The sequence below is a fragment of the Talpa europaea genome (assembly GCF_964194135.1).
Source record: "Talpa europaea genome assembly, chromosome: 5".
NCBI lineage: Eukaryota > Metazoa > Chordata > Mammalia > Eulipotyphla > Talpidae > Talpa > Talpa europaea.
In genome coordinates this window covers 116,911,959-116,929,496 of record NC_140071.1, presented here as the reverse complement: position 1 = coordinate 116,929,496, position 17,538 = coordinate 116,911,959, and the positions used below count along the sequence as shown (strand labels likewise).

At 38.7% G+C, this 17,538-nt stretch overlaps 1 protein-coding gene across 1 annotated transcript in view; it reads left to right on the top strand.

Moving 5' to 3' along the window:
- GABRB1 (gamma-aminobutyric acid type A receptor subunit beta1) overlaps nt 1-17,538 on the top strand; it is a gene marked incomplete at both ends in the record, with an annotated part of 315,869 nt that overhangs the window by 280,925 nt on the left and 17,406 nt on the right. Inside the window, 3 exons of the mRNA XM_084233328.1 lie at nt 5,870-6,007; nt 6,125-6,277; nt 10,622-10,866. Coding sequence (XP_084089454.1) covers nt 5,870-6,007; nt 6,125-6,277; nt 10,622-10,866 — 536 coding nt within the window. The remainder of the gene's footprint in view (nt 1-5,869; nt 6,008-6,124; nt 6,278-10,621; nt 10,867-17,538) is intronic.

Here is a 17,538-nt window from a genome sequence, read left to right as displayed (position 1 = left end):
AGAAAGAGGCCACCCAGGAGCTCAGAGCTAATGAGGTCAAAATCTGTAGGTGAATCCAGGCCCAGATTGGGACAAGAAGAAAGGTTTGTATTCAGGTTTTGATCTATATATATTGTGTGTCTCTCCAAAGAGATCTCTAGATACTGGGTTTAAGAACTTCCTAACAAATACTTACAGTTCAAATATTCTATGTTTCTATCTAAAAAGCAAAACCATGTACAGTCTAGCTCGAAATTAGAAGGTCATCTATTCACTTGTGAAATGTGAGTAGCTTAACAAGAACCTGAATGAATGACCACCCACTCAAATAAAGGTGAGAAAAGATGATATGGTAGTCTAATGCCCACTTCTAGTAAAGTCACACAAAAAGAGAGTTTTAAATTTGGATTATATTATCTTGGTTCCTTAAATGCTTCTTTCTTTTTAACTCGACCCTAATGGATCCCAAGTTCTTCATTTGTAAGATGGAGGAATGACCATAGTGTTAGCCTATCCTTGCCAGATTTTAAAAAACTAATTGACCTTGTTGGGGAGGAAGCTAATCTTCCTCTACCCCCTCTAGGTCTATAGGCTGGAAAATAATAACATTGACACAAGAGAAATTAGCAAAAGACAAACCTGAATTGCATGTGTGAGCAGTTCAAGCAATATGAATCCCTCTTCTGGTCATTCCAGTGAAATTATGTACTCTATAGAAATGAGGCAGTAAGTTTAGGAGGGAAAAATAGCACAAAGAACTTTGCAATTTAAAGAAAAAAGAATTTTGCAGGGTTTATCCATAGTTGCATCAGGAAACAGATCTTGCAAGCCCAAATCTGGGGTGATCAGACTGTAAATTTGTTTCCTTCCTCTAGGACAACCACAGAGATGTCCTGGTGTGGGGGAGATAGGTAATCAGACAAAATGTCATTCTTGGATCTTCTGTCTCCCAACTTCTCCCAATTCAGAATAATCAGTATGCCACGTAAGCAGTCTTGGGTCAGTAAGTTTTGATCCCAACACATTCATTTTGATGCCATCTATCTTCCAAAAAAGTTTACTTCTCTGGCCATTCATCCCCTGAATGAATATTGATTGTCAAGATACATAAAAGGTATGTGGGAGAAATTTCTCCCAGTCTGGCACTGGCATTCCTTCTTCCAAGCCTTCTCCCAATTATTTATCTCATGAGCAGTGAGGTGAATTTTTTAATTGATCTGATATTGTGTAGATAAAAAGGCACTTTACTGGCTCTGAAGAGAGCCAGGTCTGGATGGTTCTGGAAGCTCATGTCCTCTCCTAGCTGATAGCAGACTTAGCAGGTCTGAGTTAATGCCATAGAAGCACAGGCTGGTCCCAGATGCTGAGTCCTTAAGGCTGCACCGTTCTGACCAGGCCACCTCCTCTACCAGGACTTGTCACTGCCACATAATCATATAGTCAACTACACATATCTGCCCCATTCTCTAAAAAACTACAGCATTACAAGGCAGGGCCCCATTCTACTACAGTGTTGGCCACTGTCTGCCTACCCCTGACAGACCTGTACTGTGGGAAAATGAGAATCTGGAACATAATTTCTACTTCATTATCTTTCTGCTAGTAAATATTTCCAGAATAAGCTCCATTCTGTCTTCTCCATTCACACTGGTGGTGTGTTTTTGACACCTCATTCCTCACATGTAGAAAATGCACAGAACTCTAGGATGGGCTTGATTTTAATTTAATTTTTAGTTAATATATTGACATGATTCAAATTTTAATACTAAAATGTATATATGAATATATTAAATAAGTCAATATTTAAATGTAATATTAAAAAGTGAAAATTTTCTTCCCATATTTACCATTTATCTACCTTGTTCTTGCCAATGGAAATAATTATTATTAGTCTTCCTGAGTTTTGTTTCATATATGTATGTGTGTGTGTGTGTATACAAGTATATTTTGGTTTTTCTCATATTTTTCACACACATTAACATGTTGCATATAATCTTATTCTAAACTTTGGGTTTTGTTTCTTGTGTTGTTTTTTTTCATTAAGAGTAGCTCTGGAGAGCTGTTCATATTAGATCTTAGAACTCCCTCGTTTCTTTTATAACTCTATAGCAGTACATGAAGTATGCCCTAGTTTAGTTAACTGCTCCTCTTTTGAGGGACATTTATATTGCTAAAATATTTTGCTGTTAGAAATGCTATACTGAATGATCTTGTATATAGACTGCACAATTGTACAATTCAATCTACTGAACAAATTTCTAGAACAGGAGTTTTTTGTGTCAAAGTGTATATGCATTTATATTTTTGATAGATTAAGCCAAATTGCATTCCAGATGGGTTGTACTGCATTATACTCTCAATAGGAACATATGAGTCTCTGCTTGTCCACATGCTCAGTAATACTATATATTATCAATTCAGGGATATTTGCCAAGTTCTGAGACCAAAAAATGCTATTTTGATAGAGTTTTAATTTTCATTAGCCTTTCCCTCATTATGATTGAGATTGTTCATATCCTTTTCCCATTTTGCAATCTTGTTTGGGTTCTTTCTTTTATTTATGGAAGTTTTTTTATATATTAGAGAAATTAGCAATAAAAATCTGCATTCTACACTGCAGTTACTTTTGATTTCCTATTTGTTTTTGATTTGCTTAGGGTGGTTTGTCACAATTTTGTTAATGTGATCAACTGTGTTTTTTTTTTTTGTGATGTCTGGATTGTGTATTATAGTTAGAAAGGGTTCCTTATATGAAAAAATGTTCAACATCCCTTATAATCAGGGAAATGCAAATCAAAACCACACTGAGATACCACCTTACACCAGTGAGAATGGCACATGTCAAAAAAACAAGCAACAACAAATGTTGGCGAGGATGTAATGAAAAAGGAACTCTCCTACATTGCTGGTGGGGGTGCAAACTGATCCAGCCACTATGGAAAGCTGTCTGGAGGTTCTTCAGTCTACTAAAAATGGAGCTACCATACGACCCAGCAATTCCACTACTAGGGATCTACCCAAAGGACACAAAAACATTGATTCAAAAGAACACCTGTACCCCTATGTTTATTGCAGCACTATTTACAATAGGTAAAAACTGGAAACAACCCAAAGGCCCAAAAATAGATGACTGGATCAAGAAGATGTGGTGTATATATACAAAACGGAATATTATTCAGCAATCAAAAAAGATAAACTCATGCCATTCACAGCAACATGGATGGAGCTAGAAGGAATTATGTTCGGTGAAATAAGCCAGAAGGCCTCCCTGGTGGCGCAGCGGTTGAGCGCTGGCTTGCGAAGCTGCCTGTGGCCTCTGCGGCGCCGGTTCGATCCCCGGCTGCTCCCCGGCCACCAGAGGAGGGTCCCACATGGCGCGCAGACCTCTCCTGCCGCCCGCTGCTCCCCTCAGCTGTGTACTTCGGTCCTTCTGCCTGCTCTGCTCCCCGCTCTGGCTCTGGTGAATTCTCTCACCCTCCTGCTCTTCTGACTGTACCCAGTGCTTGTATAAACCAAACAAACAAACAAATAAATAAATAAATAAGACATGCCTCTAGAAAATAAAAAATAAAATAAATAAAAATAAAAGGAAAAAGAAAAAAATTGGATGATTTCACTTATAGCAGGAATATAGGGGAACCAAATAAGACATCAGTGTAAAAAAATAGTAACAGTACAAAACACAACAAAGCAAAAACAGACAATTATAAACCAGAGACATCCTGCAGGGGAGGAGGGAGAGGGATCAGAGGGAGGGAGGGAGGAGCACAGGGGACTGAGGTGATGGTGCACAGGTGCCTTGGTGAAGGAAACTCTATTGGGAACTACACCTGAGGGGGTGGGGGGAAGCAAATATTGTTTAAAAAATGAACAATGATGTAAAAAATAAAAATTAAAATAAAAAATAATATAAAAATTTCCTATCTTAAAACAAAAAGAAGAAGAAAGGGCTTGTGATATGATGTGGCATGAATTATAGTTTCAAACTGTTTTTCCAGTATCTTTTCTTTTTCTTTATAATTTATTAAACTATCTCTTCCTTGATTATTTGAAGTGCTGCTTCTATCATATATTAAATTCCTCTCTTGTTTCACTCTGGTTCTGAATTTTCTACTGTAGTCTATTGACCTTGCTGTCCATACCAGGCTAGACTCACACTGCTGTCATTTTTTAGGCTTTATTATATGTCTTACTACCTGGTAGGACTACTTCTACCTTACCTTTCTTATTTTTTAGAGCTTTCTTGGATATTTTGATTTGACTTATTTATTCATTTATTTTGTTTATTTTAACTGCAGAATCTTTTGCAAATATTTCTGCCAGACTCTAATTCACCTCATTCTCTTGAGTTGAAAGTTTTTAATAAATTCTCAAAGAGATGTTAACCGTTACTGTCTTACAAAGCCATAACCAGTGCCGATTAGTTTCATGTAGACCATTTTAAGGCCACTTAAGAGTCTCACAGCCTCTCAGACACTGGGAATTAAATCTGGAAGTAAATATCTCCTATGCCTTCACATTAGAGAATATAAAATGAGTTACTGTATATAGAAGATAGCCCCTTTGAAGAAAGGGCAAGTTTTTGATCTTGGAAGGAGATGGTTTTAAGAAAAACATAATAGAATAAATTGAAATGTATTATAATAAATAATTACCTCTAGAATGGCAAAAGAACCAAATATAAAACAATTGTCAGTTTGATGAGTTAAGAATAAAAATTCAAAAACAGCTTTTTGAAGAGAAGTTAAAAATAAGTTAAAGCAATAAAGTTGACAGTTTTATCTCCCCTAAAAAAAAAAAAAAGAAAGAATAGCTTAAGAGTTCTTGGTTCTTGCAGTGTGACATGTTGATGGTTATCCTTTGGCACTTGGCATTCAACTTCTAAATTTTAAATATATATTCTTTTTTATCTCTTGAATAATGTCACTGCTTTAATCAAAAGTAGGTCAGCATAGTGTCTACTACATTATATGGTTACCTTTGAAACACAAGGCCTAGTAATTCTAATTGAAAAAAGATTTGATGTTTTTTATTTGAAGTGAATATAAATAGAAAGTGAAGTGAGAAATATCTTTGTCTCGAGTAGATAGAAAGACAAATATAGCCTGTTTTAAATGATTTTTAGATTTTTAAATATATCCATACGTCCCTTTTATTTTAGTTACTTTTATGTATGAACATCACCCAGCTAAACCACTGGCAAGTGGGAGAAGTGGAAGGAAAAAATAGACTTCAGGCTAGATCTTTCTATGCATTCTACAGTCCTCTACATGTTTCACTTAAATTAACTAAACCTCACCTTTGTAAGTATTATGGTATAAAGTATTATTAAGAATTAATATAGTTCCAAGAATTTAATCAAAGTGTATAAATAGAAGCTTGCCTATTTTCTACAACTTTATTTTTATATGTGCTGTTCATTTAATAGATCTGCACAAATTTGGCCCTTCATCATGCTCTATTCTTTTACCTTTTCTATTCCCCCTTTAGCAATTACTCACTCAATTATTTCTTGTTGCTGTTCCAGTACTGTTAAATAATGCTCAATCAAAATCTATACCCAGGCACCTGACATCCAGCCATCTCTCAGCATAACCAAAGAGCACAGAGTTGTTGACACAATGAAAATAAATATGCAGCAACAATGTCAAATATCACTGAATGATCCCAGAGATTAGGCCCACAAAAGCCAGAGGTAGTCATCTTTCCAAAACAGCCACAACAACCCAGCAGCATAGCACTCAGCATGACATCTATAGGCCATCCTAACTGAAAGCACATCATTACCATCACATGTTGAGAATTACCTCTCCAACTTCCAGACTGTCTTCAAAATGAATTTCTACAGCAACTAAATTTTATTTAACTGTGCTGTATTTCTTGGTTTCAGATGGCTATACCACTGATGACATTGAGTTTTACTGGAATGGAGGAGAGGGAGCAGTAACTGGAGTTAATAAAATTGAGCTTCCTCAATTTTCAATTGTCGACTACAAGATGGTATCCAAGAAAGTGGAGTTCACAACAGGTGAGGTTGTTTCCCTAAACATAAACTAAGCACACTGTGAAATAAAGAAGATCATTACAACTAAATGATGATCTGATTTGATTTTTTTTCTTTTTCTTTTCTTTTTTTTAAATTCAGGGGCATATCCACGACTGTCACTAAGTTTTCGTCTGAAAAGGAACATTGGTTACTTCATTTTGCAAACTTACATGCCTTCCACACTGATTACAATTCTGTCCTGGGTGTCCTTTTGGATCAACTATGATGCATCTGCAGCCAGAGTCGCACTAGGTAATGCATTCCCAGCAGAGAGCTGGTGGGATTTAGTTTCAAACAACCAACCAATGGTAGGAATTATAGGCAAGGGCTTCTCTCATACAAATTAAAGAATGATAATTACATAGAGTGCTTGAAAATAACACATCTAAACCAGAATGAATGTGTTATGATATAATATCATTTTAGCATTTTACAAAAAAAAATCTTGTAATATGTTTAATACTCCAAGTAAGTGCTTAATGGAGTATAATTTTAAATTCTTACTACACTAATTTCTGCTAACTTTGTGATGATTGCCTCTTTGGTTCCTCTTTTGTAATAATAATGAAGAATATTTACAATGAATTATTCACAAATGAATGTGGAGGAAGCTAACCCTTGTGACTATTAATAAATTATGTCAATTGTTGGGAACTACTACCTTTCAAATATTAACCAAAGTTAAATCATTTTGATGTGAGTCCCCCTTAAATGGAGCTTATTGCACTGAATAAGGCACAGCAAATTCATCAGTTATATTAATGATCTGTAACCAGGACAGAATAAAAATGGCTTCCTTCCTGGGGGAACTAAACTCGGAATTAATCTTGCTGTGGTTGAGTAATTGCTGCAAGCTGAAAGGCTATATCTGAGACTTTAAAGTGTTCCCTGGGAAGTTAGAATATGTAAGGTCTGCTTGATGAATTTAAGCTTATGTGGGTCTGACTGATTACTCCATCCTAAAACCATTTCAGTTATCACATTCTAAGGTTTATTTACTTATGCACATAGACACACACACACAGTATCATTTCTGGTTAGCTAAGATACATATACCTCTTCTCTTCTAAGATTACCAGCCTGTGTTAGGTGAGCTGATCAGCATACCCTTTCATCTCTACAACCTATTTCTATCACCTGAGTACACAGATAGGCTCAAAAAGTTGAATACTGGCATCCCATATCAACCTTTGAGCATTTACTTACTAAGGAAAGTAAACAATAACTATCATATCATACACAGTACCTGCATGTTTTATTTGAATGTGAGCATGAACATGTGTATATGGGTGAAGAAAAAATCATTGGATGATGTCCACAGTTTTCAGTCTCATCAGTTGTGGTTCTCTTTATACTGCTATCCTCAAGACGTAGAAGCAGAAATGCAGCTTATGGATTTGTAAATGAAATGTTTGTTTCCACCAAAAACATTAGCTAGCGTTATGGTGACTAAAATTTAAATTTTTATTCAAAGAAATAGGAGTATGGATGATATTTTGCTAGTGTGTGCAACCCATGGGCACCATGGACCCCCCAAAATGGGGTGCCTGCTCAAAAACAGGATCCTGCCACTTGCTCCGTAAAGACAGGCATGCTCTTAGTGTGAAAGATCTTTAATGTAATCTGTGTGCATAGAGAGAAGAAAAAGGATATTCTAAATAAAGCACACACAATCAAATAGGGTCAGCCTGAAGCAGGGTCATTGAGGCCTTAAGGTTTGCAAAGCCTAAAGTCCCTTCTGTGGGCCTCTTCTGGGGGTCTTGGGGCTAAGTCTCAGTGCTATCACCACTATGGCCTGAGTTTGATCCCCGGCCAGGGAGTAAACCCACATATAGCACAGCAGACCTCTCCTGTCTCACCAGCTGCTCTCTGCTGCTCCCTGCTGCTCCCCTCAGCAGTGTATCTCAGTAGATCTGCCTGTTCTGCTGCTCACTCTGTTTCTGGTGAATCCTCTCACCACTCATATCTCTGTCCTATACCCCAGTTCTTCTATGCAAATAAATAAATAAATAAAGTACCTTCTGGCAGGGAACCACAGGACAGGGATTCTGAAGCAGGTCCCAGGGAGTTGGAACAGGAGATACCTCATCAATAGAATGGCTGCTTGTCATCCTTCCCACTGTCATCCTCTCCACGTGTCTGTCAACCACGTGTCTCTTCCAATCCTGGCCAGAAATCGAACTCAGGCCAGCGTGGTCAGCTGTTGCAGTGACAACTCTGTCTCTCCTCCAAGTGTCCTTCCCAGCAGTATCAGAGTGCAACCCGGCCGCAGAAGCAAGAACTCTCTTTTCTGAGCCCACCTGCTTTCTGTGTTTTATAGCTTCACCTGGTTGCTCAGCTCCGCCCTCATTCCCAGTAGCTAGCTCCAAGTCAGCTGCATGTGGGTGGGGATGGGGAACATGGTCCCTCCCCTAACAATTTCATGTTAATCCAGCACATTCAATTTCATCCCTGACTTTAACTCTTTTTTTTATGGCTTCCCACTTTATCTGTCCTCCTATAAGCTGAATAGTCAAATCAGGAAAACTATCAAGTATTATCTGATTGCCAAATTAGTACCAAATAATTTTTTTTTGCCTTCATTATTTAGCTTCCATTCTAGCTTTCCTGTGTTTTTAAAATCCATGTGATACTTCCTATCTACCTTTTAAGGATCTCCATCAAGTTTCAGATTTCTCTGCTTTTATTTTATTTATTTATTTATTTATTTATTTATTTATTTATTTATTTATTTATTTTTGTGGGACCCTCCCCAGCGGCTGCGGGCAACCTCTCAGCCAAGTGCTCAACCGCTGCACCACCAGGGGAGGCTTTCTGCGTTTATTTTAAATGCCTTTAACACCTCCTTGTTTTTTTGCCCTAGGTGGTGATCTACATCAAAATAACTAATCTTAGAGTTGAGGTTTTCTCAGCTTTAAAATGGGAATAATATGCTCTATCACTCGGCAGACTGATTATGACAACCATATTAGATAATTCATAACTGTAAAGTCTAAAACTGTAAGACACTATATACAAATGTTTAATAGCATTACAGCACAAACTACAAGGGATTCCAGCTTCTTTCTCAATTTCTTTTTTTTTTAAATGGTTTGATATCTTTTTTTTTTTTAAGCAGAGATTTTTTTTTTTTTAAAGATTTATTTATTTATTTAATTATTTATACAAGCACTGGGTACAGTCAGAAGCGCAGGAGGGTGAAAGAATTCACCAGAGCCAGAGCGGGGAGCAAAGCAGGCAGAAGGACCGAAGTACACTGCTGAGGGGAGCAGCGGGCGGCAGGAGAGGTCTGCGTGCCATGTGGGACCCTCGCCGGCGGCCAGGGATTGAACCGGCGCTGCAGAGGCTGTGGGCAGCTTCGCAGCCCAGCGCTCAACCGCTGTGCCACCAGGGGAGGCCCCTTTCTCAAATTCTTGATTTTTCCAATCCCCATCACTAACCACCACTGTCATTAACACAAAATAACAGAGTCACACAAACATTATATTATTAAGAATGTTATAGTTAACAAAGTAGATAAGGCAGAGTCTTCCTCTTTTTTCTTTTTTTTTTTTAAGATTTTATTTATTTATTTTTGTGTAGAAGAACTGGGGTATTGGCCAGAGGTGTGGGGGGGTTAGAGGATTCACCAAAGACAGAGAGGGTAGCAGGTGATTTTACTGAAATACACTGCTAAAGGGAATAGCGGGCGAGACAGGAGAGGTCTGCAGCACTGTGTGTGAGTTAGCTCCCTGGCCAGAGATCGAACTCAGGCCAGCGTGGTCACAATGACCACGCTGAGACTTAACCCCTAGGTCATCAGGAGGCCCATATAAGGTAGAATCTTCTTTTTAAGAGCTTTCAGTCTTAAACTTCTTTAATGAATCCAAAGTTAAACTTTAGGAAGCCTTTTTCCTGACTGAAGGGAATGAATTCATTAAAGTCTCTGGAAACAAGACATTGCAGGTAATACTTGAAGAAAAAAACAACAAAGCAACAAGACCATAGTATATGTAAAAAATACCTGTCAGATACTTGATGTAAGTCATAAATTATCTTAATTTCTTATTCTCTTGATGTTGTCTTATTCTCTTGATGTATTATTATATTTAAAAACAATACTGACTTTGTGAACTCGGTACATTATAGATTTAGATTCGTACAATGAATCCTCAAATTAGTAACCACCTTTGAGCTTGATAGTGCTTGCTGTGGGGATTAGTATCACAAGGACAGATTTAGTAGAAAGATATGGGAGATGCTGAGAAAAGGAAGAAGAAATATGTGGCATGTACAAGAAAGAGGGAATATGACTGTAGCAATAGATATTATCAAAAAAGATTTTTATTTAGCTTCCTATTTACTTTTTCTTTGTGCATTATTTTTAAATGGTTTTCAACCCGCTATGAAAGGGATATACTATTTTATCATTTGATCATAGATTACATAGAGTCTGCAGCTTTGTCTTTCAAAATACCTGTCCTTTTTGCATAGTGGTTTGTCATGTCACTGCCATAATTCTGAGGTACCAATAAGGAAATGGCATCTGTCTTCTCAGTCTTAAGAAGAACAAATTGAAAACTGCCCTTGGCTAAGCTGAGTCTCTCTGCTCCACAGGAATCACCACGGTGCTGACAATGACAACCATCAGCACACACCTCAGGGAGACACTGCCAAAGATCCCTTATGTCAAAGCAATTGACATTTACCTGATGGGTTGCTTTGTGTTTGTGTTCCTGGCTCTGCTGGAATATGCTTTTGTAAATTACATCTTCTTTGGAAAAGGCCCTCAGAAAAAGGGAGCTGGCAAACAAGACCAGAATGCCAATGAGAAGAACAAACTGGAGATGAATAAAGTCCAGGTAATATATTACATATTCCTAACAATTTTCTTCCAATGTTTATGAGCACCAGGGCTCTCATAGCAGGAAAAAAATTAGAAAATATTAAGTTATCTTTAATTAGGCTTAAACAACCCTTCATTGTGCTTACTTGAGAACTGAGGATTAAAGAAGTTAGGTTGAAGATCACACAGATTAATATCATACCTGGCCCTAGAACATGACCCCAGTCCATTATTCTTCATACAAAGCTGCATAGTTATAAAACTGTATGAAAAGGAACAATGCCAGTTAAGCTTGATGAATAAATGAGAACAAAGTGAATAAGCTCATTACTCAGGTAGAAATGAGGTAATCTAGCACAATGGGTAAACCACAGACAAATTCAAACTCCCTGGGTTTGAAACCCCAGTTCTGCCACTTCCATGTCCATGCTTTATTGCTTCAGTTAATCAACCTGTTTAACTCTTGTCTAAACTCTGTTCTCAATGTTGTCACCCACAAAAGAGATTACTATAGCATTCCTACCTCACAGAGTTGTTATGAGTGATAAATAAGTTTTGCTTAATTCTGGAATTTGGAACAATACCTTGAACATATTAAGTACTCCATAACTATTAGCTATTATTATATATACAACATTGTTAACATTTATCTTTTTTTCCCCATTGGTAGATATTATTACCTGTGGTATCATTAGATGTAATTAAATTATAATTAATGATTGATTTATTTTTTTAAATACCTCTGTAACCTCCAATTCAATGCCATTTTTACTCAAGTCAATTTAAAATTATATACATTGAAATACTGTATTTACTGCAAATTGTTTTCAGATGGCTCACAGAAACAATTTGAATACTCATTTAGACACTTTTCTAAGCATTTAGGTTAGTTACTGTGGTGAAAAAGACTAAGTCCCTTGCCCTCATGTAGCTCAGGTTCTAATGTAGAAATATAGTCAATAAGCACACAAAAATTATGATAATTTTAGAATATAGTAAGTGCTGTGAAAGAAAGTAAAATAGAGTAATGGGCAAGAGAATGATTTGGGTCAAATCCTAGGGAACAGGAAACATTGATTAGATGATCAGGAAGATCTTTCTGAGAAATTACTTTTTGATTTGAGAGCTAAGTGATGATAATCAACTAACCATGCTGTGTCCATTCTAGGCAAAGAACACAGTCACATCTTTTCCATTGTCATACTGATCTCAGTTTCTTTCTAAATCTACTGGCTGGTCCTCTGCATAGGTTGAAATGAGGTTAATTTATATATCATGTAGGAAACCCTACATAAATAACCATACATAAATAGGTTCTCTGGTAGGAAAATTTAGAAAATGTGAATTAGATAGACACCCAAAGATAGGAAGAATTTAGGAAGATAAAGAGGAGATAACAAAGTCTTTTATTTGACTAGAAAAGCAGTATTCTCTTGAGAGAGTAATTAAATGAAAAGGTCAAACGAGCTGAAGTCAACTTGTTTTTGGTATAAGATTATAAAACAAATGTTAACCAACTCTTTGGATGTTTGCTTTTATTCCACACCAGAATATCATAGAACTTTTCTAAGGTGCTAAGGGACAAATGAAGGCAAGCGGGAAGCCTCATATGATAAATCATGTCAAGATAAATAATTGTATATCTCTCTGAAGCAGAGAATTGTTAATGGCTAATAAATTAGTTAAATATTCACATTTAACTGATCTTCATTTTAAAAGCTTGTGCATAAACAGAAGACTTAATTTGATCTCAAATTAGGAAACATATCAGGTAAATTGACATTTTTATTTTAATTCAAAGAGAAAGCATAAAAAAACCTCCTCAATCATCAGAAGAAGAAAGACTTAAAGGACGAAAATGTGTTACTATCCATGGAAAGCTATACTTGGAATTCCTCAAACCCTTTCCACAGAAAAAAATTTGCCAGAATTCAAATGCAAATCATGTTAAGACAAAGTAGTTTGTATCAGACTAACTCTCCTATAGATTAAACATTATAAACCCCAAATAAAATTTTTTAAGCATCTGATTGAAGACATGGAAGAGTAACTAAGAAGCAAAAACTAGATGAGAACCAACCCTCAAGTGAAGGAAATGACACAAAATGAAATTTGTGTTTATATCACTTTACCCAGTCTGGGGAATGTGTGACTGCAGAATTTGGGTTGGGGGGGGGGGTGGTAGGAAAAGCAGTTTTGTTGGTCTGATAAATCAGGGTATGAAGTTTGATACTTTCAGAGTTTCTGGCAATTTCAGAAAGAATAAGACACAAGGGAAACTCAAAATCTGCACATAAACTTCTCATGAATCCTTAGCTGATCCCTCAACAGCAAATGAACAGATAAAATACCAAGAAGTTCAGAAGGGAAAGCAGCTGAAAGGAATAAATAAACAGATTTCAGCTCTTATCCGCCATATGGTAGTCAGAGTTTGGAGTTTGAATCCAGCCTCTCTAAATGGCTGGGTTCAAAAGAATCATACCTGGGGAGGGGGCGGAGCAACATGGCGGCGAGGAGACGCTGCGAGTAAGATCTCCCATTAAAAAAAGTTAATAGGGAGGAAAAGCGGCAGGTCCCAGTGAGAACTGGGACACGGAAGATAAACGGACGACTCCAGCAAACTGCCCAAAGAAGAAAGTTGCCATAAAAGAGGACCAGAAGGGAGGGAAGTGCAGAACCCTGCTCCCCTCCCCCGCCCACAGAGGCGGCACTCTCCGACCGGCAGAGAGAAGGGAAACAACAAACCAAAACGGCCAACAAGAAAAACGGATGCAGCAAGTGGAACTGTGAGTGGAAAGGAACTATTTCAGCCACCACACCCCGTGAACGGGAGCTGAGGCGAACCCTGCAGGATCCGCCGCGGAGGTGAGCTCCAGGCGCCATTAAAGAGAGCCCCGCCCCCCAGGAGGAGACCAGCACCAGCACACAGCCCCGGCCGCCCTGTAAGCTTGCGCGAAAGCGGCGCTCGGATTGCAGCTGCCCAGGTCCCCGCGCCTGCAACCTAGGCTTGCGGGTAGACAGCGGAGGCCCTCCCTGAGTGAGCAGGGACAAGGCGCCCAGGCAGGGGAGCGGGATTCAAAAGGCGCCATTCCCGCGCCACTGATCTGGGCTACAGCCCGCGTCCTGGAACTGAGGGCTTTGGAACTGAGACCCGGGCGGAGGCCCTCCCTGAGTGAGCAGGAACAAGGCGCCCAGGCAGGGGAGCGGGATTCAAAAGGCGCCATTCCCGCGCCACTGATCTGGGCTACAGCCCGCGTCCTGGAACTGAGGGCTTTGGAACTGAGACCCGGGGCACGAAATTAGGGGCGTGGGTTCCCCACGACGGTGGGGCACAAGGCAGACACAGCACCCCAAAGCCGTTGAGGTGTACCCTACCATCCCCGCTCTGCTCCCTGTCCCACGGGGTGGAAAATCAGCTCCCCAAGGGCTCTAGGAGAGATCTCTGGCGCCACCTAGCGACTTGACCCCAGCACAGGCTACTGAAGGAGCTAGTGGCCAGCTGGGGAGTTAGCCCACACCGGGCCCCTTCCGAACAAGTAGTCTGAGCCCACAGGGAGAGCGAGCACCCACAGCCGGGGCAGACCAGACGCGCAGAAGAGTGTGCCTGAGACCAGAAGCGCAGGGAGTGTGTCCCACATCACCATTTTAGAACAGAGACATTTCTTCAGTAAAGACTACCTGCAGAAGGCTTCCTCAGGAACCAGAGGTGAGCGGGGGAAGTTCGCCCACGCCAGACCCCCTCTGGCCTGCAGTCCAAGCCCAGAGGGGAGCAGGAACCCACCGCCGGGGCAGACCAGGCGCACAGGGGAGTGTGTCCCCACATCGGCATTTTAGAACAGGGACCTTTCTCCAGTAAAGGCTGCTTGAAACTGACAGATGACTCCTGGAAGAACCAGAGGGGAACAGAGAAGCCCACCCAAGATGCCGGCCAGTCCCAACAACACAGTGTCCCAACGCATACGGCAAATTAGAAAACAGACAGTAGGGAGGAGAAGAACCACACGCAACCTAGCAACGCTCCAGAGAAAAAGCACACCACAAAAAGAAAGCCAGCCCCCAGATTGCAACGACAATAACTTGGAAGAATTTCTGAGCCTTCCAGAAAGAGAATTTAAAATTGCCGTGATTAAAAAACTGACAGAAGTCATAAAGGAAAACAATGATAAGGGAAAAATAATCAACGATCAGAAGAATGCAATTGAGTCCCTAGAGAGGGAAAACAATGGTCAGAAGAAAGAAATTGAGTCCCTAAAGAGGGAAGTAAAAGAAATGCAGGAGATCAAAGAATTAATGGAAGAACTAAAGAATTCTGGGAAAAGCAATGAAAGCAGAATAGATGAAATGGAAGAACGAATAAGTAATCTTGAAGACACAGAAATAAAAAGAACCAAAACAGAAAAGGAAAGAGAAGTACGAAGGAAAAAGAACGAAGAAAGACTTCGGGAACTATCTGACTCCATGAGGAAAGGAAATATAAGAGTTATAGGAATACCAGAAGGAGAGGAGAGAGATGTAGGAACAGAGAAAATATTCAAAGAGATAATTGAAGAGAACTTCCCAAATGTGAAGAAGGAGCTGAAAATTGATATACAAGAAGCAAGAAGAACACCAAACTTCCACGACGAAAGGAAAAATACAGCAAGACACATAATAGTAAAGCTCCCAAGAATCCAGGACAAGGAAAAAATAATGAAGCTGGCAAGAGGGAAGAAACAGATAACATTCAAAGGAAAACCAATCAGGCTGACATCAGACTTCTCCGAAGAAACACTACGGGCAAGGAGAGAGTGGAGGGACATAGTCAACAGACTCCAAGAAAACAGATGCCAACCAAGAATACTCTATCCCGCAAAGCTCTCCTTCCACTTTGAAGAAAGAATATGGACCTTCCCAGACAAACAGAAACTCCGGAATTTCATTGCAACTAAACCCCCACTCCAAAAAATACTACAAGGAGTCCTAAAGCCAGAACCTCAGAGCGACGAATAACAATGAAAGAAGGCCAAAAAAAAAAAAAAGTTATTAAAAGAATAAATAAATAAAATCAAAGGAAAGACAAACACAATGGCAAATACAGATGTTAACATATCAATATTAACTCTAAATGTAAATGGACTAAACTCTTCAATAAAAAGACACAGAGTTGCAGCCTGGATTAAGAAACAAAACCCAACCTTTTGCTGTCTCCAGGAAACACATTTAGCTACAAAAGATAAAAATAGGCTCAAAGTTAAAGGATGGAAAACAATCCTACAAGCAAATGGACCAAAAAAGAAAGCAGGAACAGCTATACTTATATCAGATAAAACAGATTTCAAACTCAAAAAGATAAAAAGAGACCCCAATGGTCACTACATTATGATCAAGGGGACAATACTTCAAGAAGAAATAACACTCATTAACATATACTCACCAAACGAAGGAGCACCAAAATATATCAGACAACTGTTGTCCTCTCTGAAAACAGACATCAGAGAAAACACATACGTAGTGGGAGACTTCAACACACCACTATCAACAATGGATAGATCAACAAGACAAAAAATAAGTAAAGAAACCAAAGCTCTAAATAAAGACCTAGAGCAATTGGGCTTAACAGACATCTATAGAACACTAAACCCCAAAAAAACGGAGTACACATTTTTCTCAAGCGCACACGGATCATTCTCCAGGATCGATCACATACTGGGGCACAAGACAAACATCAACAGATACACCAAGATTGAAATCATATCAACCATCTTTTCTGACCATGAAGGCATCAAACTAGAAATAAACCATAAAAAGAAGGCAAGGAACTTTCCTACCTCATGGAGATTAAAAACCACACTACTGGAAGACCATTGGACTAATGAGGAGATCAAAGAAGAAATTAAAAAATTTTTTGAATTGAATGACAAGGAGGACACCAATATCCTAAATGTATGGGATGCAGCAAAAGCAGTAATAAGAGGAAAATATATAGCAATAGAAGCTCACATCAAGAAACAAGAAAGAACGCAAAGAAACAACCTAATCTCGAAGCTCAAAGATCTAGAAAAAGAACAACAAAAAAACCCCAAAACCAGTAGAAGAAAAGAAATAATAAAAACCAAAGCAGAAATAAATGAAATTGAAACTAAAAAAACAATCCAAAAGATCAATGAAACCAAGAGCTGGTTCTTTGAAAAAATAAATAAAATAGACAAACCCCTAGCCAGGCTCACAAAGGAAAAAAGGGAGAAAGCACAAATAAACAGGATCATCAATGAAAGAGGAGAAATCACAACGGACACAGCAGAAATCAAAAGAATAATCAGTAACTACTATGAACAGTTATATGGAAACAAGTTTAACAATCTAGAGGAGATGGACAAATTCCTACAACTCTACAATCACCCAAAGCTAGATAAAGAAGAAATAGAACACCTAAACAGACCAATTACAATTAGCGAAATTGAAATGGTAATCAAAAACCTCCCCAAAAACAAAAGCCCAGGACCTGATGGATTTACAAATGAATTCTACCAAACATTCAGAGACGAATTAGTGCCTATCCTTCACAAACTCTTCCAAAAAATTGAGAAGGAAGGGACAATACCAAACACGTTCTATGAAGCCAACATTACACTAATACCAAAACCGAACAAGGACAACACAAAAAAGGAAAACTACAGGCCAATCTCCCTAATGAACACTGATGCAAAAA